This window comes from Gigantopelta aegis, chromosome 14, assembly GCF_016097555.1.
Source record: "Gigantopelta aegis isolate Gae_Host chromosome 14, Gae_host_genome, whole genome shotgun sequence".
NCBI classification, from domain to species: Eukaryota; Metazoa; Mollusca; class Gastropoda; order Neomphalida; family Peltospiridae; genus Gigantopelta; species Gigantopelta aegis.
Genome location: NC_054712.1, coordinates 4477153 through 4498242, shown reverse-complemented (window position 1 = coordinate 4498242; position 21090 = coordinate 4477153). Strand labels below are relative to the sequence as shown.

General features: G+C 36.7%; 1 protein-coding gene across 2 annotated transcripts in view; it reads right to left on the bottom strand.

Annotated features, from left to right (window-relative positions):
- The window catches only part of LOC121388174 (E3 ubiquitin-protein ligase Midline-1-like), a 46986-nt gene that overhangs the window by 8525 nt on the left and 17371 nt on the right, over positions 1–21090 (bottom strand). Inside the window, exons 1-2 of one of the 2 annotated variants that reach the window (XM_041519425.1) lie at positions 19528–19755; positions 1021–1170 (exon numbers count right to left, since the gene is read on the bottom strand). In XM_041519425.1, coding sequence (XP_041375359.1) covers positions 1021–1170; positions 19528–19627 — 250 coding nt within the window. In that variant the 5' untranslated portion in view covers positions 19628–19755. Of the gene's footprint in view, positions 1–1020; positions 1171–19527; positions 19756–21090 lie in introns of those variants that run through there. The other variant, XM_041519426.1, reaches the window with a different exon arrangement.

The window sequence follows — 21090 nt, the reverse complement described above, 5'->3', positions numbered from 1 at the left end:
TGTGATTATAACAGCATTAGAAGGTTTTATTACTGTGATTATAACAGCATTAGAAGGTTTTATTACTGTGATTATAACAGCATTAGAAGGTTTTATTACTGTGATTATAACAGCATTAGAAGGTTTTATTACTGTGATTATAACAGCATCAGAAGGTTTCATTACTGTGATTATAACAGCATCAGAAGGTTTTATTACTGTGATTATAACAGCATTAGAAGGTTTCATTACTGTGATTATAACAGCATTAGAAGGTTTTATTACTGTGATTCCCACAGCATTAGTAAGGTGTGATACTGTGATATAACAGCATTAGAAGGTTTCATTACTGTGATTATAGCATTAGAAGGTTTTATTACTGTGATTATAACAGCATTAGAAGGTTTTATTACTGTGATTATAACAGCATTAGAAGGTTTTATTACTGTGATTATAACAGCATTAGAAGGTTTTATTACTGTGATTATAACAGCATTAGAAGGTTTTATTACTGTGATTATAACAGCATCAGTAAACATTTATTACTGTGATTATAACAGCATCAAACAGGTTTTATTACTGTGAAAATACATTATCCATATGGTTCAACATAACCAAGTTAATAATAATCATATAAAGCCCATGTGTAATAACAAGTGTGCTGACATCATTTTGGGAAGCGACGTCATAACATGACGTTGCCTCTAAAGTCCTAGCTCAGACTATGCATTTGAAATTTGACGTCATTTCGTTGTCTCCTTCTAGTTGTGGCTGAAACATTTTGAGTTGGGTCTTGTTGTTCATAAAGAAAACAACAATAATAATATGGATAATAAAGAAATTATTACACTCGTGTGTGAGTCGTACTGATTTTACGAAACTCATGTCAGGATTCATGGATTTCCCTCACTCGGGCAATACAATAATCCTGACACTCGTTTCGTAAAATCAGTACGACACACAAGTTCATATAATAATCTCTATGTATATTTAAAATTAAAAATAAAATCTAGTAGATAAACTGTACTGTAGTTAACCTACCATTTTTGCCCCCCTTTTCTCGACTGTCGATAATATCAGTAAGACATTTCTTACAGATGCTGTGAGAACACGGGAGCATCAGTGGATCGGCAAACAACTCGAGACAAACCGGACAGGTCAGTTCATCTTCCATCAGATCATATGTGGAGTCTGTGAAAATACAGATACAAAGTTCTGTTAATTAATAATAACATCAGTGGATCGGCAAACAACTCAAGACAAACTGGACAGGTCAGTTCATCTTCCATCAGGCCTAGTGCTTATAAAACTTTTAGAGTCTAGACACTAATGACACGGCAACCCCATACAAATTGTATGCGTGTGATGTCATTAGAGATTGAGTCTGGACTCTTTAAAAGTTTTATAAGCCTGGGCCCAGATCTTAAGTCGAGTCTGTAAAAACACACATACAAAGTTCTGTTAATTTCATGGCACAATAACATCAAAGAGTGGAAAGACTTCTGTCCAATTTATTTTCATTTTCCCTTCCTGAGTACTGAATTTGTGTTATTATCGTAATGTTGCATTAAACACTAGGAAAGGCGTAGTAGTAAGGCCTGGATTCAGTTGCCGAGCGACAAGTACATTCTAAATCTTACCAGGCCACTTTAAAATGTTCCAGTTTGATTATTATGTAGTCAAGAATGGACAACAAAATGTGTGACAAATATTTTACAAGCCCCGCATTGAATGGCTGATATTATTATGCATGATACACGTGGTAAACATTTAGTCTCTAATTTCCAATTTAGTATCTTTGTTGTATTCCATCACATCACTGTCATTAGTATCAGTTTTATAAGGCTTAATTGGTGATGCAGATATTTGGCCTTGTGGGGCTAAATGAAGCACTCTTTTTGTTTACAAATTTATAAGTTCTGTCAGTAGTGAGTTCGAATCCCTGACCTGTATGCACAAAATATTCAAATTACATTCAAGTTAAAGTTAAACTTTATTTTGTTTAAAGACACCACAAGAGCACATCGATTTATTAATCATCAGCTACTGAATATCAAACATTTGGTAATTTTGCACACACACTGTGAGAAAACCTGCTATATTTTTCCATAAGCAGCAAGGGATCTTTTATATGTACTTCCCCACAGTGTTTGGCATATACCACAGCCTTTGATATACCAGTCATGGAGCACTAGGTGCAACAAGAAAACTCCCACCGGCCTTGGTGGTATCGTGGTTAGGCTATCGAACATAAGGCTGGTAGGTACAGGGTTCAAAGCCTGGTACCGGCTCTCACCCAGAGAGTTTTAATGACTCAATGGGTAGATATAAGACCACTACACCCTCTTCTCTCTCACTAACTGCTAACCAACTGGACAAACAGCCCAGATAGCTGAGATAGGTGTGCCCAGAACAGCGTGCTTGAACCTTAATTGGATATAAGCACAAAAATAAGTAAAAGAAAGAAAAAACCCAATCAGAAAATGGCCTAACCTATGATGCAAGCACCTCAGGCGAGTGCTCTACCAACTGAACTAGCTTCTGCCCGCACCACACCTATAACAAACATCACAGATATGGACAATGCTGTCAAATTAAGGGGGCTTTTTTTCTTCTTCACAATCAGACACTAGTTCTCAAGAGCAATGGGAATACGTCTTAATTTTTACACCTAGTTACCCACACAACTCACATGGTAATCAACACAAATAACTTGGTATGTAGGTGTTAAAACATGTTCCACTACCTGCACAACTCACCTGGTAATCAACACACACATAACTTGACATGCAGGTTGTTAAAACATGTTCCATATGAGTAGCAGCAGCAGCAGCAGGTAAGAGACTACTGAACGCTAGGTGGTTATATAAACATGTAAGTACCGGGCAAGGCCAATCAATGCACAGTATTGCGTGGATGTGTATGTTAGTGTGCGGCCCGGTGGGATTCTAGTATTATACACACTATGCACCAAGCTGCACGATGTCCTTTTTAAGAGAAGTTCTGCATGATATCAAAACATACAATGCATCAAATATGACTAAAAAAACCCATTATGAATCTTTAAGTACCGTATTCATAGAAAAGAGAAATGTACATGAAACAGCCAGTCATCTAACTCAGCTAAACGTTACATGATAACCATGGTGTTGCATTCACAGTGAAAATGTATAGAAAACTGAAAGAAATGCAAATATATTTAATGACACATTAGGATATTTTAAAACTGTGACCATATTGGCTACACCAACCAAATAGCAGCTAGGGAATTTTATATGTACTTTCTCACAGACAGGACAGTACATACCACAGATTTTGATATACCAGTTGAGGTGGTATTTGAAACTGAACACCCCCCCCCCCCACACCCAAATGGGTTCACCAATGGGGATTGATCCCATATCCCAATGCAAGCACTCTGCTACTGATTAAAAACCCAGCCAAAATTGCCAATAGGAATTCACACATAATGTAATTTTAAGTACTAGTAATTAACAAACAAAAAAGGCCCATTTTTGTAAATCAACTAAATAATACTTATCAATACAATATCATGCAATTTTACTTTTTGCCTAAAAAAGATTTTAGAGCTACAAATATTCTGAATGACGTAAACCATGTTTTTTAATCCCAATTTTGCTAATACATGGGCAAGCCTTAAACCTGGCAAATCGGATAACACGGCCATTTGGCTAATGGAGATAATTTTAAGACATTATGACCAGAAAGCAGTGCAACAAGGCAGACTTCAATAAATGTCTTAATATAACACAACAGCACTCATTCAAAATAAAGAAGAGAGAATGGTTTCATGTTTTCGTAGTGAAGCAACTTTCAGGAGTCACGATGGAGAATGAGGACCAATTAGGAACATGCAAACAAGGCATGTCCCGTTTTCAGAGCACTACAGCAATTAAACACTGTTAAATTCGAGCTCTGGTAGGACAGAAATTATATTATTTATTTTATTAGTAAAGACAGCAAAACAAAATCCTTTGGTCTATACATATACGGGTGTAAAATACTTTTACAAATTTTACAATCTTATTTTTTTGTACTTTGGCAGATGTTCACAGATATGGATGATCACAAGTAAACGGGGAAACAACAAAGCAACAATATTACTTACATACAGAGAAACTGCTGATCAAAGCATATCCATTACATATCTCAAAGAAACCCCAATTAGGCTTACTAATCACATTGTGTGTTAGCCGTCTTCACAGAACAAAGCGGTAAAATGAAAGCTAAAGGGGAACAAGCTATGGACAGCGTTGGTGATTAATAGGCAAACACAGGTGATCTCAGGTGAGATGGTGGGAGAAAGGTCACTATACTGTCTCGAAACCAATCTACTGTAAACAACTGTTATTTGGTCAAGGAATACAGGCTTTCTATTTCTGCCTTGGTGGCCAAGGGGACATGTATGTATGCTGACAGATTTCACAAGTAACAGGCAAACGCTGGATGCTTTATAAGTCTGTTGTACCTTCAAACTACAGGGTGGTATGTAGCCCGGTGCTAAATGGCAATAAACGTACCCATTACCCTTGTCAAGTTTTTAACAGTATATTGGCAGTTACTGTTACTTTATTAATGTGCCTATATCCAAACAAGTGGGATGGTGCATATAAAAGATCCCTTGCTGTTAATAAAAAAAAGTAGCCCATGGAGTGGCGACAGCGGGTTTTCTCTCTCAATATCTGTATGGTCCTTAACCATATGTCTGATGCCATATAATCGTAAATAAAATGTGTTGAGTGTGTCATCAAATAAAATATTTCTTTCTTTCTTTTCCATATCCAAAAGAGGTTCAGATCAAAATGATTGGCAGTTAACATGAGACTAGAGTTAATTAAATTCAGATAATTAAAGCTGCCAATCTAGTTTCCAAGACCTCTATGTACTTTTTCTGTATCACATAAAATTAATTTTGAGCTCCTACATACCAGAATGACCAGAAATAAGCTGGATTTGCTCAAATTAATAGTGTAATTGATAATTCAAGCAAACATTTTAAAGTAATGTGTAATTTAACAGTTAAAAAAAGCAGTAATATCTGAAAGTATTTTACACTTCCTGATAAGTAGGGTCAGGTGCTTTAAACAAACTGTCCTGTGTCTGTAGCTATTGTAAGATGTTTACGACTAACAAGTCTTTTTAACAACTAAAATTACATATTAAGTACATTTTACTGTTTAGAATACCAGTGTCTACTGTGTTTGTAGTGAAGTGCTAATCTTTGTAGTAGTCATTTTTCATCTTACTTAGTAAATATATTTATTCATACATATAAAATATGGTATCGGCTATTGCAAAAAAATACTTTTCTCCACAAAATCTTATTAAACAGAAAATACATCACAGGAGAAAACTATAGGTTTTGTCTGTCTGTCCCACAAAAGTTTATTACATTTTTTGTTTAAATTTGTTTTAGAATGCCTTAAGATATTGAGCTGAAATGTTGTGTTTAGCTTTGTCATGCAGTTACATACCAAGTTTGACTTCCGTGGGGATTTGCCCATTTTTGACAGACTTGAACTTAAGGAAGGAAGGAAATGTTTTATTTAACGACACACTCAACACATTTTATTTACGGTTACATGGCGTCAGACATGGTAAAGGACCACGCATATATTGAGAGAGGAAACCTGCTGTCGCCACTTCATGGGCTACTCTTTTCGATTAGCAGCAAGGGGTCTTTTATATGCACCATCCCACAGACAGGACAGTACATACCATGGCCTTTGTTACACTAGTTGTGAAGCACTGGCTGGAATGAGAAATAGCCCAATGGGCCCACCGACGGGGATCGATCCTAGATCCATCGCACATAAGGCCACCGAGCTACGTCCCGCCCCCCGACTTGAATGTAAGAGAACATGGACTGCTTTAGAAGCACTCTCAGAATGCAAGTTCAAATATAAGATGCATACACAAGTACAAGTATGAGCAACAAAGTGACAGTGTGTCTGTAAAAGATTTTATAATGATAATAATGGGAATTGTGCGTCATAACCTATTATCGAAGCAATCTTAGCCTACGAAATCGTAAAACCATCGTAAGCTATGACATCACTTTGGCGTGTACTGTAATGACGTCACACCCTATGATGGTTTTACAATTTTGTACGTTAAGATGGCTTTGAAAATAGGGACCCTAGATCTAGCTCAGTTCGAACGCTCGAATCTCCTCAGTGGACCCAATCTCTAACTGTATCTTTTCCTGTCACAACCAGTGCCACACGACAGGTATATCAAAGGCTGTGGTATGTGCTGTTTCATCAATGGGAAAGGGCATATAAAAGATACCTTCTTGTTACTAATGGAAAAATGTAGCTGGTTTCCTCTTAGACTACGTATCAGAATTACTAAGTGTTTGGCATCCAATAGCCGAAGATAAACAACACAAACTTTAACATAGTTTATAGTTTACCACACCTGTTATTTTCTGGTAACATCTACATGGTTTACAGCACACTATGCTAATTTCGCTGCCTGTCATTATTCTGTATCCACACAGAATGAGCCAGAAAGTCTACAAACAGATGTTTACCATGGTAACACGTTCTGATTGCCCAGTAAATATTTATCACTTGCACATTAAAAGTGCTGGGTTCAAGAGTGCAGTACATTCACTGCATGTTTTGACTGGGAAACAAAGCTCAAACAAGACCAACCAATAAAAACATTTTAGTTTCCAACAACCAACAAACATAAATTTGTAGAACAGAATAAATTCCTCTTTTTTTAATGTGCCAACATTGAACTATTGACACTGCATTAGAGACTTCAAAGAACAGTGAAGTAACTAATTGTCGTTCCCAGCAGTGAACATCATTTTTTTTTTTTTTACTATAGTACGGTATGCATTACAATTTATTTATTTCTGAACAAATTGGGGTTTTTTATTTTTTATTTCACACAAAAATAGAAGGCTTTTAGTTTTTATCCTGAACACTTTTACTTTTCTTCTTATGTGAAATCAAACTGAGCTTATTTACAAAAATCAATGTTCGTGGAGGCTGGAAAGGACTATATATATTTGATATTGGTGATAAACCTAGTTAATTCTTAGTCAACGACATATTTTAGGCCAATTAAAAAAAAAAAATTAAAGTACTTATTTATGAAAATTACAGCAGCTCGAAATTACTTTACATAGTTAAAAGAATGGAAGCAAAAAAAAAAAAAAAAAAAAAAAAAAAAAAAACAGAACTTTAAAAAACCCCAGTATTTTTAGTCACTGATCATAAAGTACATACCTTTTCTGTTTTATCTAAAATGCATAGCTACTACAAGCACCAGAATGAAAAGAAACACAATAATTTTTTAATTTAAAAAGACTAAAACAATAATTACCCCAAAATACAATGATAATGACAATTTTAGTGTTTACCAATTCATAACCTTGTTCCACTCTTACCGGCCTCGGTGGTGTCGTGGCAGGCCATCGGTCTACAGGCTGGTAGGTACTGGGTTCGGATCTCAGTCAAGGCATGGGATTTTTAATCCAGATACCGACTCCAAACCCTGAGCGAGTGCTCCGCAAGGCTCAATGGGTGTAAACCACTTGCACCGACCAGCGATCCATAACTGGTTCAACAAAGGCCATGGTTTGTGTTATCCTGCCAGTGGGAAGCGCAAATAAAAGATCCCTTGCTGCCTGTCGTAAAAGAGTAGCCTATGTGGCGACAGCGGGTTTCCTCTCTAAATCTGTGTGGTCCTTAACCATATGTCTGACGCCATATAACCGTAAAATAAAAATGTGTCGAGTGCGTCGTTAAATAAAACATTTCTTTCTTTCTTTCTTTGTTCCACTCTTAGCTTGTTTTAACACTAACAAAAGTGAGCAATAAATCTGTATAAATACACAACTTTTAAACCCCACCTCTCACCAAGCCAAGCCAAAACTCCGTATCACGCCATGCAATATCAGGTACGGGCATGGTACAGTCAGTTACCATATAAACATACTTTTGATTGACAGCACTCGGGACTATTAGCTGTCAATCAAAACATGGAAATTGTGCAAATAACCATACATACCATGAGTAAGTTTATGACGTAGTAACTCACAAAATACATGTCGGTACTCAAACACTAATTATACTAATTGTACATTGTCAAACATAAACATGTTTTAACATATGGTATTAATCGGTACAACTGTAACAGAACAGTATTTATTATTATAAAAAACACACAGGGATATTGATCAGCTGAAGACCATCCCACAAAACAAACTTACTCCGTGTACAAACTGCATCGTGGCTCGATATATAACTACATTTGTGCGCGAGTGTGCATAAAATTCCTGTGTAGATGGGCATCTGCCTCATCCATCTCGTGTTGTCATTCCAACGAAGTAGCAGTCATTAACTTAGTTTCAATACTCATGTGTGTCAATTACTAATAAAATATATTAATATACATATGTATAAATCATGTTTAATCTGTTTTCCTCTCCCAATTGGTGCCCCATGAATGGTGTATCACAAATAATGGTATGTGGTGTACCATCTGTTGGAAAGTGTATTAAAAAAAATCCCTTGCTGCTAATAAAAAAATATAGCAGGTATAGTGCACTTTCCCACAGACAGGTCAGCACATACCAGAACCGTAGTAGAACACTGGTTGGGATGGGGGAAAAAAAAACATGATACGTATGCACATAATTCTGTACTCCATGGGTATCCATGCTTTACATCCTACATGAATTTGTTTTCCTTTCAGGAACAGCCGGATACAATAATTCTACATATATATTCATTTGGCATATATACGTGGGATAACTGAACATTAAAACACTGACATTCAGCCTCTGCACACAAATTTGATGAGACTAATACAGAGACCACACAGGGTAAATGTATACTGAAGAGCAAAAGAAACACAAATATTAATTTACTTTCTTTAATTTATTTTAAATTATTCACTTTGAATCCCTTTAGTTTTTGTGTCTTATTAAAATGAGCAATGTCTTGTGAATATTTTACTACTTTTAGGCCTTGTTTGACGGTCTATTTACTGAATTAATTGCATCATGAAAATAATTATGCATCAAAATAGTTGCATTTCTTTTGTTCTTGAGTGTATATATACACATACACATGTCTGATCAAACGTACATCAAACACTGACATTCAGTTTCCGATTAATTTCATGAAAGCAATACCGAGACCTCACAGGGCACAATTATATCCACACCACTAGCTACCAACATGGAATTGATACCACCACCTGCACAGCACAGAATAATTCATACGTCATTGATACACACAATAGCCGACTATTCACACAAGCTACTGGTTATTAGCTTCAAAATATACATGTATTCATTCTCTCTCTCTCTCTCTGGTTTTTCTTTCTCTCTCTTGTCACCCTCTCTGTCTGTCTCATCTCTCTTCCTCAGTATGGGATCTATCTCAGTAGGGACATTGATTGCCCGATGTTTGAGCAATAGGATTGAAGCCCTCACCCCACCCCAATGGACCTATTCCCTGAGTATTTTACCAGTCCTAACAAGGAAGGAAGGAAATGTTTTAATTAACAATGCACTCAACACATTTTATTTATGGTTATATGGCATCACATATATGGTTAAGGACCACATAGATATTGAGAGAGGAAACCTGTTATTGCCACTTCGTGGGCTACTCTTTTTCGATAAGCAGCAAGGGATCTTTTATATGCACCATCCCACAGCCAGGATAGTACATACCACAGCCTTTGTTACATCAGTTGTGGAGCACTGGCTGGAACAAGAAATAGCCAAATAGGTTCACCGACAGGGATTGATCCTAGACCGACCACGCATCAAGCAAACGCTCAGTCCTAACAAGTGCCTCATAACTGGTATATCAAAGGCTGTGGTATGTACTGTCCTATTTGTGGGAAAGTACATTTAATCTTACCATGTGTGGCAACATGAACTATCTATTCAGATGAATTCACCAATTGATCACAAATTAAAATCATGTAAATATATATATTAAAAAAAAAAAAAAAGCATCACAGTGACATCATTGTAACTGAAGGAATCTAGTCCAGTCCACAGATAGGAATTGAACCTCAGACTCTGAGTCAGAAAGGTGTTCAACCACTGAGCTTCATCTTGGTTTGTCATGAAAGAAAGTAATTTTGATACCCAAAAATTATTATCATACTAACAAGACTACAATTATCGTTCACTTTCATAATGGAAAATAATGATATGATTCTACTTCCATTATTTTCTTTCACATGTCGACGAATACGTAATGATTTTCCTCCAAGAAGAAATCATTTGTGAAATTTCTCAGCCGATGCAATTACCATGCATAAAAATCAATAAAAACTTCATTATACACTAAATCTCCAAATTATTTGTGTGACCACATTGCCTTTGGCGGGATCAGAGTATAAAGCAAATCAATAATTATCCAGTTATTCAATAAAATCTTTGCTAACTTTTTTAATGAATCGCAAACAGCTGCAGTTCGAGAAGAACTGGGTTTTTAACGACATCAGGATCAAAAGAAATAATACGAGCAGTTCTTGACCTTTTATCTTCTAAAAAAAGAAGAAAAAAAAGAGAAGATTTATCTCGAGTCAGTGTCAAGGCATAAGAATTTGTAACCTATGCAGTTTTAAAATGTTTTTGCCATAATTTTGAGACTGCCTGCAGCCACTTTAAGCCAGTAATTTTTACACCATATTTAAAAATAAACTAAACAAATATTCTGCTAAAGCAATGCATGTCCCCATCTGGACCCAATTTTTGTTTCGTATCTGCCAACTTCAAGGACCATAACTCTGTGAAAAAGTGTAAAATGCCATGAAAGTCAGTACATGATAAAAGCCATACACAAAAATTCAGCTCAATATCTTGAGGTATTGCAAAAAACTGTCCGGAAAACACATTTTTATATGTCATAAGTTCATGGGCCATAACATTGTCAAAAATGGATATATCTCCATGAAAGTCAAACTTGGTCTGTAACAGTACATGATAAAGCTGCATACAAAATTTCATTTCAATACTGCGAGACATTGTGAAAATAAATTCCAGAAAACTATATGTAGGGCAGATGGACCAGTGTGGGACTGAAAACCAACATTTATCCCTTCAGCTGATGGCAATAATCTGTATCCAGTGGGGACGGGACATAGCCCAGTGGTAAAGTGCCTGCTCGATGCGCAGTCGGTCTGGGATCAATCCCCATCGGTGGGCCCATTGGGCTCTTTCTGGCTCAAACCAGTGCACCACGACTGGTACATCAAAGGCCATGGTATGTGTTATCCTGTCTATGGGATGGTGCATATAAAAGATCTCTTGCTGCTAATGGAAAAAGAGCAGCCCATGAAGTGGCGACAGCTGGTTTCCTCTCTCAATATCTGTGTGGTCCTTAACCATATGTCCAACGCCATATAACCATAAATAAAATGTGTTGAGTGCATCATAAATAAAACATTTTCTTCCTTCCTTTATCCAGTGACCAGAAAAAAGAATGTTAATTCTGATATCTGTAGCTATGGGTATGTAATGTATCAAGGGTATTCTCAATTAAAGTTTCATAATTGTGACTTCCCATCAAAATTACTTATTAACTTTTGTTTGCTTTGAAATGTAAACATTATACCTTCAATTATGTTTCATAGAATTATTACAAAATAATTTAAGATACTAAATTAAAAAAAAAGAATTATCAAAAAATCTTTAGAGGACCGACTAAATTGAGCATGTTCGGTTGAGGTGGACAAAGTTAAAGTTTGTTTTGATCAACGACACCACTAGAGTACATTGATTTATTAATCTTCATCTTTTGGATATCTATCATTTGGTAATTCTGACATATAGTCTTAGAGAGGAACCTGCTAAATTTTTCCATTAGTAGCAAAATATCTTTTATATACACCATCCCACAGACGAGACAGGATAGCACATACCAAGGCCTTCGATATACCAGTTGTGGTGCAATGGATGGAACGAGAAACAGTCCAGTGGGCTCACCGACGGAAATTAATCCAAGACTGACCATGCATGAGGCGAGTGCTTATAACATTAAGCAAGGAGGATGTTTCTGACAAGTTTTCTGGTTGACTGTGCAACTAGCTGTGCACTTATCTAGCTACAGACCGTTAAAGGGACATTCCTGAGTTTGCTGCAATTTTTAAGATGTTATCGACTAACCGAGACTTTTTAATGATTGTAATTACATATCAAATATATTTTTCTGCATAAAATATTAGTGGCTATATATTAAACGTGTTTCTGATCATTCTAATATTTGTACTAGTTTAAATTTCATATTATTTCCTAAAATATTGTTTTTTCATATGTACAAAATTATTTAAAGACAAAATCCAGTTTGGGCTTCTTAGAAATATTAAGATGACCAGAAACACACTGAATATACAGACAGTGATATTCTAAACAAGAAAATATATTTAATATGTAAGTTTAATTGTTGAAATATTTAATTAGTCGGAAACATCTTACAATGGAGCAAACTCAGGAATGTCCCTTTAACATGCTATATTCTCCGATTTCATAAGATTTGATGAGACAGGGATTCTAGTTGTATTGAACATGACTCTATTTACATGGCGTGTAAACACATTATAATTTCAACATTTCTGAGTATACATGCAAAATTAATGTGTAGATATTTATCACAAATAAATGTAAAAAGAGCAAACTATTTTACTTGTAACGTTGATATAGCACCTTTAAAAGGTGTCAACCAGAAGTGTTTACTGTACCAAAAGGTTTGTTTTGTTTAATGACACAACATATTTTTCCTAATGCAGCAAGGGATCATTTATATGCATCTTCCCACAGACAGGATAGCACTACCATGGCCTTTGATGTACCAGTTGTGGTGCAATAGCTGGAACAAGAAATAGCCCAATGGTGACGGGGATCGATCCCAAATCAACCGCGCATCAACATGTAGTCCCACCCCTCACTGAGGAAATTGCTAAACCAAGACGTCTGACAAGATCCACTGATAATGAACACACACAACTTTATTGAACCTGCCGAACTGGGGTTTTTATTACTCACTGAGGAGCAATTGCTAAACCAAGACGTCTGACAAGATCCACTGATAATGCACACACACAACTTTATTGAACCTGCCGAACTGGGGTTTTTATTACTCACTGAGGAGCAATTGCTACACCAAGACATCTGACAGGATAATGCACACACCAACTTTATTGAACCTGCCGAACTGGGGTTTTTATTACTCACTGAGGAGCAATTGCTAAACCAAGACGTCTGCACTAGATAATGAAACACACACAACTTTATTGAACCTGCCGAACTGGGCTCACTGAGGAGCAATTGATCACCAAGACATCTGACAAGATCCACTGATAATGAACACACACAACTTTATTGAACCTGCCGAACTGGGGTTTTTATTACTCACTGAGGAGCAATTGCTAAACCAAGACGTCTGACAAGATTCACTGATAATGAACACACACAACTTTATTGAACCTGCCGAACTGGGGTTTTTATTACTCACTGAGGAGCAATTGCTAAACCAAGACATCTGACAAGATTCACTGATAATGAACACACACAACTTTATTGAACCTGCCGAACTGGGGTTTTTATTACTCACTGAGGAACAATTGCTAAACCAAGACGTCTGACAAGATCCACTGATAATGAACACACACAACTTTATTGAACCTGCCGAACTGGGGTTTTTATTACTCACTGAGGAGCAATTGCTAAACCAAGACGTCTGACAAGATCCACTGATAATGAACACACACAACTTTATTGAACCTGCCGAACTGGGGTTTTTATTACTCACTGAGGAGCAATTGCTACACCAAGACATCTGACAAGATCCACTGATAATCAACACACACAACTTTATTGAACCTGCCGAACTGGGGTTTTTATTACTCACTGAGGAGCAATTGCTACACCAAGACGTCTGACAAGATCCACTGATAATGAACACACACAACTTTATTGAACCTGCCGAACTGGGGTTTTTATTACTCACTGAGGAGCAATTGCTACACCAAGACGTCTGACAAGATCCACTGATAATGAACACACACAACTTTATTGAACCTGCCGAACTGGGGTTTTTATTACTCACTGAGGAACAATTGCTAAACCAAGACGTCTGACAAGATCCACTGATAATGAACACACACAACTTTATTGAACCTGCCGAACTGGGGTTTTTATTACTCACTGAGGAACAATTGCTACACCAAGACGTCTGACAAGATCCACTGATAAACACACACAACTGAACAACACTCACTGAGGAACAACTTTCCATGATAATGACACCTGCCGAACTGGAACTGGGGTTTTTTATTACTCACTGAGGAACAATTGCTAAACCAAGACGTCTGACAAGATCCACTGATAATGCACACACACAACTTTATTGAACCTGCCAAACTGGGGTTTTTATTACTCACTGAGGAACAATTGCTAAACCAAGACATCTGACAAGATCCACTGATAATGAACGCGTACAACTTTATTGAACCTGCCGAACTGTTTTTTTTCTGTTTAGGGGTGGAATGTAGCCCAGTGGCAAAACACTTGCCTGATGCGTGGTCAGCCTAGGATTATTCACCATTGTTGGACCCATTAGGCTATTTTTCGTTTCAGCCAGTGCACCACAACTGATATATCAAAGGCAGTGGTATGTGCTATCCTGTCTGTGGGATGGTGCATATAAAAGATCTCTTGCTACTAATGGAAAAATGTAGCGGGTTTTCTCTATATGACTGTCAAAATAACCATATGTTTGATATCCAATAGCCGATGATTAATAATCAATGTGCTCTAGTGGTGTCGTTAAACAAAAACAAACTATAACTTTTTTCTGTTTTGTACAAGTAAAAGTAATAGTAGGTACTGGGATAAAATGATTGCTACACATGTAGTGTGTCTTGGAGAATCTGTGAGCAGGCATTAAATTTTAGACTCTTTTTTTAGGATTTCGCCAGAATCATAAACATGATTTAATATAGATGTTTTGGAATTCTGTCTTATAATTTTACACTTCTGACCCAAAATCTGGGATTGGCAGAAGCACAGAATCATGCTGAATTGACAGTATGGGAAGTTGTTGGTGAATGAAGTCGTTGAGCCATTGAAACATGCCCTGGGTGTTCAACTTAAGAGGTAAATCATCAAACACGTTCTGTAACAAGGAGAAACAAATGCACCTGGCGCATAACGCCCTGCCTATCTGCTATCTGTTACAGGACGATGACCTTTGACTTGACATCTGTATGTGTAAGTGACTAACAATGTTCCTCTTAGTATGTGTACAAGCTTCAGATGACTTAGCACAATAGTCTTTAAGAAACTGAACAGTCGCTAAAACACCAAAAAAAACATAAACCTCCCACCATAAAAACAACAACCCTAAAACACCAGCAGAAACACCCAGAAAGTAACACATTTAAGATATAATGGAAGATTTTATGTATTACCATTTGTGACAGTTTAGTATATGGCAGTAACTAGTGTGACAGAATGTTTGTTGTCTGTGCATGACAAGCCTCCGTTCTGGGTGAATGAAAACAAAAATGTTTGTTTTGTTTAATGACACCACTAGAGCACATTGATTAATTAATCACTGGCTATTGGATGTCAAACATTTGGTAATTCTGACACGTATTCACTACAAGAAAACCATTTTTCCTATGCAGCAAGGGATCTTTTATATGCACTTTCCCACATATAGAAAAAACACATACCACGCCCCTTTGACCAGTTGTGGTGCACTGGAATGAGAAAAAACCTAATCAGTTGAATGTATCCAACGAGTTGGTTTGATCCTAGTGTGGGGTTAAATACAGCTCAGTCGGTAGACCATCGCAGGATCAAACTACCTCATTGGACCCATGCTCTAACTGGTCCCCCTCTCCATATTGGTATATCAAAGGCCATGGTATGTGCTGTCTTGTCTGTGGGGAAGGAAGGATGGAAATATTTTATTTAACGACACACTCAACACATTTTATTTATGGTTATATGGCGTCGGACATATGGTTAAGGACCACACAGATATTGAGAGAGGAAACCTGCTGTCGCCACTTCATGAGCTATTCTTTTGGATTAGCAGCAAGGTATCTTTTATATGCACCATCCACACAGACAGGATAACACATACCACAGCCTTTTATATACCAGTCGTGGTGCACTGGTTGGAGCGAGAAATAGCCCAATGGGCCCACCGATGTGGATCGACCCTAGACCGACCACGAATCAAGCGAACGCTTTAACCCTGGGCTACATCCCGCCCCTGTCTGTGGGGAAGTGCATGTAAAAGATCCCTTGCTACTAATGACAAAATGTAGTAGGTTTTCTCTAAAAATAAAGAATGTCAAAAATTACCAAATGACTTTCTCATAACACGGGGCGGGACATAGCCCAGTGGTAAATCGATCGCCTGATGCACGGGGCCATTGGGTTATTTACTTCCAGACACGACCTGTCATATACGACTAAAGTCTTTCCAATTTAGGTGTTCTCATAGTATGATTCCATCGCATGCAACAAGTCGGTGCGACTAATCACATAATGAGAACAGCCCTTTAAGAGCATAACTGTCTATAATAATGATATCAAGGCCAGCAATTGTTATTACATTGACAGCTGTCAATCTTTCAAAATGACATATATATTCAGTAGATAAAAAAATACACAATACGAATACATTACACATATAAATACATTTGGCCATATGGGTAGGACGTAGCCCAGTGGTAAAGCACTCAATTTATGCACGATCGGTTTTAAATCGATCCTGTCAGTGGGCCCATTGGGCTATTTCTCGTTCCAGCCAGTGCACCATGGCTGGTATATCAAAGGCAGTGGTATGTGCTATCCTGTTTGTGGGATGGTGCATATAAAAGATCCCTTGGTACTAATGGAAAAATGTAGCTGGTTTCCTCTCTAAGACAGTATGTCAAACTTACCCAATGTTTGACATCCAATAGTCAATGATTAATAAATCAATGTGTTCTAGCGGTGTCGTTAATCAAAACAAACCTTTTTCTCACAACACATGACCTTTGATATACCAGTCATGGGGCACTGGTTGGGATGGGAAAACCCCAGTTAGTCTGCCAACACCAAGGGGGTTTTACCCTTCAAGCCAAAACACCCTGGATGACCACTCTACCGGCTATAAGCTCAACACCCTGACCCACCCAGGGCTAAAAGGTTTTAATGTTCATACATAATGACAACCAGTGCATTGTTACACTCTGAGCAAGCACTTCACCCAGTATGTGTTACACTCAGTGTGGTAAATAAATCAAGTGGAAAACAAACCGATCCTCTAAAGACAGGTGACAAACAATTGCTGGATGTTACGACACACACGTCAGCCCAACACTGTCATTGTGACTAACAGCAACACTTTTACACCCGGATGCATTAACATAACACAGACCAGCCATAAGTGTATTTATCCTATAACTTACCCATGATATCCATGCCATAAACCCATGTGATAATTTAGTGTATTAACCCATGTAATAATGGTATGCAAATTTAAAGGTATATGTAAATTTGCAAGGTCTCTAGGTAATAATGTATTACTGTCAACGTGTCATTTGTTTACAAGCCAACAAGACCTGTATACCTGAGTGTATCGTTTTCATAAGATTTATGCAAATCATGATGACGTCATATTACCAATGGAGGTGACTTTAGTACTGTGATTTACTAAAAATATAATTAAAATGTTATTTTATAAGTGTTACAGGATAAATAGAATTCGCTACTCATGTTTTTTTTAATATGTAAAATATCAACCATGTCTAGTTAATCAGTATTTATCTCAGCAGAGCCTCGACAAAGACTGATTAACATAGACTCAGTTGTTATTTTCCATATTAAAAAGCACTTGTGACAAATCCTCTATATGCACAATTAAGACCAACTAACAAATATTCTAAAGGCCATCATATAAATTTAAAAGTCTGTCTTTTGAACAATGATCCGACACCATATAGCCATAAATAAAATGTGTCGAGTGCATTGTTAAATAAAACATTTCCTTCTTCTTCTTTGAACAATGCATGTAAAGGATCCTGTGCTGATGACCGATACTGTGATGAGATAAAACATTTATAAAATTCAGACCTTACCGTGACAAAAATCGAAGGGAGTGATTAATTGCTCTCTTAACTTAGATTTATGGGATGTCAAGATATTACAATACTAATACGTTATAAATTCACATGCTGAGGGGATCTGAAATTGACTCTCCTTGAAACAGCAACGTCTAATAAAATATACAAAAAACAATTGAATGCTTCAGGCATCATAGAGTGGGATATCATTATCAAACGCCTTAAAGCATAAAGCGTTAACAAAACACAGACAAGTCACAAGTGTTACCACATTAATAACAAACAATCTGACGTGAACAAGTGTGTTGAAAAGTATTTGTAAAAGACCCCTGAGTTAATGAATGATAATGAAAGTAGCCTGTGTGATGAAGCCAGTTTCATAAATTCAGCAATAGACCATTACATTCTATCCTACATAAACTGATGCATGCATTCCTAGCACAATGTTATTGTACTTAACAGTAATCTGATAACCTAAAAAGTAAATTTGTTTTGTTTAACAACACCACTAGAGCACATTGATTATTAATCATCGGCTACTGGATGTCAAACATGGTTATTTTGACAGTCATATAGAGGAAACCTGCTACATTTTTCCATTAATGACACCACTAGAGCACATTGATTATTAATCATCGGCTACTGGATGTCAAACATGGTTATTTTGACAGTCATATAGAGGAAACCCGCTACATTTTTCCATTAATGACACCACTAGAGCACATTGATTATTAATCATCGGCTACTGGATGTCAAAAATGGTTATTTTGACAGTCATATAGAGGAAACCCGCAACATTTTTCCATTAATGACACACTAGAGCACATTGACTAATTAATCATCGGCAACTAGATGTCAAACATTTGGTAATTCTGACACACAGTCATCAGAGGAAACCTGCTACATTTTTCCTAATGCAGCAAGGGATCTTTTATATGTGCTTTCCCACAGACAGGAAAGCACATACCATGGCCTTTGACCAGTTGTGGTGCACTTGTTGGAATGAGAAAAATCCAATTAGTTGAATGGATCCACTGAGGTGGTTTGATCCTTTCACACAAGCACCTCAAACGAGCACTCAGCTGATAATATGATAATTGTTTCAGGCACCAAAGTGGGATTGTCAGATGAACCACAAAACACCAACGCATTACTTTTTTTACAACCATAAACATGGCATACAACACAATAAAGCAGTTAAAAAAGATTTAATTAGACCGATCCAACCAAGACCCCAAAACAATGCATATATGTAACATTCACAAAACTGAATTATAAATATCTTTACTTTTTAATTACACATAATATACATTTGTATATTATGTATATATGTAACATTCACAAAACTGAATTATAAATATATTTACTTTTTAATTACACCTAATAATATACATTTGAATATTAGAAATAACAAACCTTGTCGCACAGTACTGAAGAGCAATTTAGTGTTGTCAAATTTTATCATTTTTCCTTCTTCGAGGGTCGCAACTTGGGCAAAACGAGTGTATCCAGCCATCGCTGATACCGAACGTGTTACCAGCTGTAATACCCAGCCCGTAATGTCCTTAACTATACCTGCAGACCCAACTACCACTGATAACCAGCTAATACGCGGAGAGAATGTGGCACAGATGTTTATTTATTGATAATGCAGCAAACACAACCTGCATACTCCAGTCAACTGTACGCAGATCAGTGAGTGACTGACTTCCAAAACGAGGTCATGTAGGCAGGTACCGTAGTAATCCACAGATATAAATATCTTTATGACACACTGGAGGCAGAAAAATAATAAAACTAAATCACAATCATAATCACGATCTAACCACCTGTCACTTCAATGATACGTCTGTCAATTTGAAAATAATAACAGATAAGGTTTTTAACAGCATGTTGACACAGTGCAGTAAAACATTAAGTACGCTATAATGTGGTACAATGTAAAGAAAAACCCCACTGTAGCTGCAGAAAATGTGCAATGTTTATTTTTATCATTATGTTTAATTGTTTTGGTCTGTTTTAATCAACAAAGCAGCCGTATAGATAAATGGATAGAGAAAGAGAGAGAGAGAGAGGATGGAGAAAATGATAGGAGAGAGTAAAAGAGAGTGAGATAGGTAGAGTGAGAAGAAGAAGAGAGAGAAACAGAGAGAGAGAGAGAGAGAGAGAGAGAGAGAGAGAGAGAGAGAGAGAGAGAGAGAGAGAGAGAGAGAGAGAGAGAGAGAGAGAGAGAGAGAAACACACACAGACAGAAAGAAAAAGAGAAAAGAAAGAAAAAAGAATAAAAGAAAGAAAGAAAGAGAGATATGTGGCTTTTCCTGAAAACGTAAAAGAATTTCAGGGCCATTTCACAAATTAACCAACACAACTAAATTATTACTTTATGTTACAGTCAATGTTTATTATTAAGCACTAAAATTCTAAAGTTGGTATATTGGCATTACATTTCTTTCCTTCTTGTGTATTTTGCCATACAAAACAGCACATACCACATCCCTTGAACTGTTAGGCATGGAGCACTGGTAGAAATGGACAATCAGTCCACTGAGATGTATTGAACCTACAACCTATTATAATCAACCCTCAGGTGAGTGCTCTATTCAGCTTGTAAAACCTGCATATTATTATTTTTTAAACTAGCTCAAAATTGACAGCAGACAGAAAGCAAATTCCACTCAAAATGCACGATATACTTTCTAATAATCAATTTACAAACAACGTTTGCTTTTCGTCTTTTTCTTTCTTTCTTTTTTTTACAGTTTTCAAAATAAAACCAGAATTTCTAATTTTCTGGAGTGATAATATAAACAGAAGTAAAGTAAACATTGTTCCTACTGAATTTCCAGCCGTGATTATCAAACACTGTGACATAACAAACCTGTACCAATGTAAACAAGCTCAACCAGATATAAATAAAGTGATGTGGGCTAATCCAGGTATATACAAGTGGTGGAAGGTCTGAACATTTAGAAAAAAACC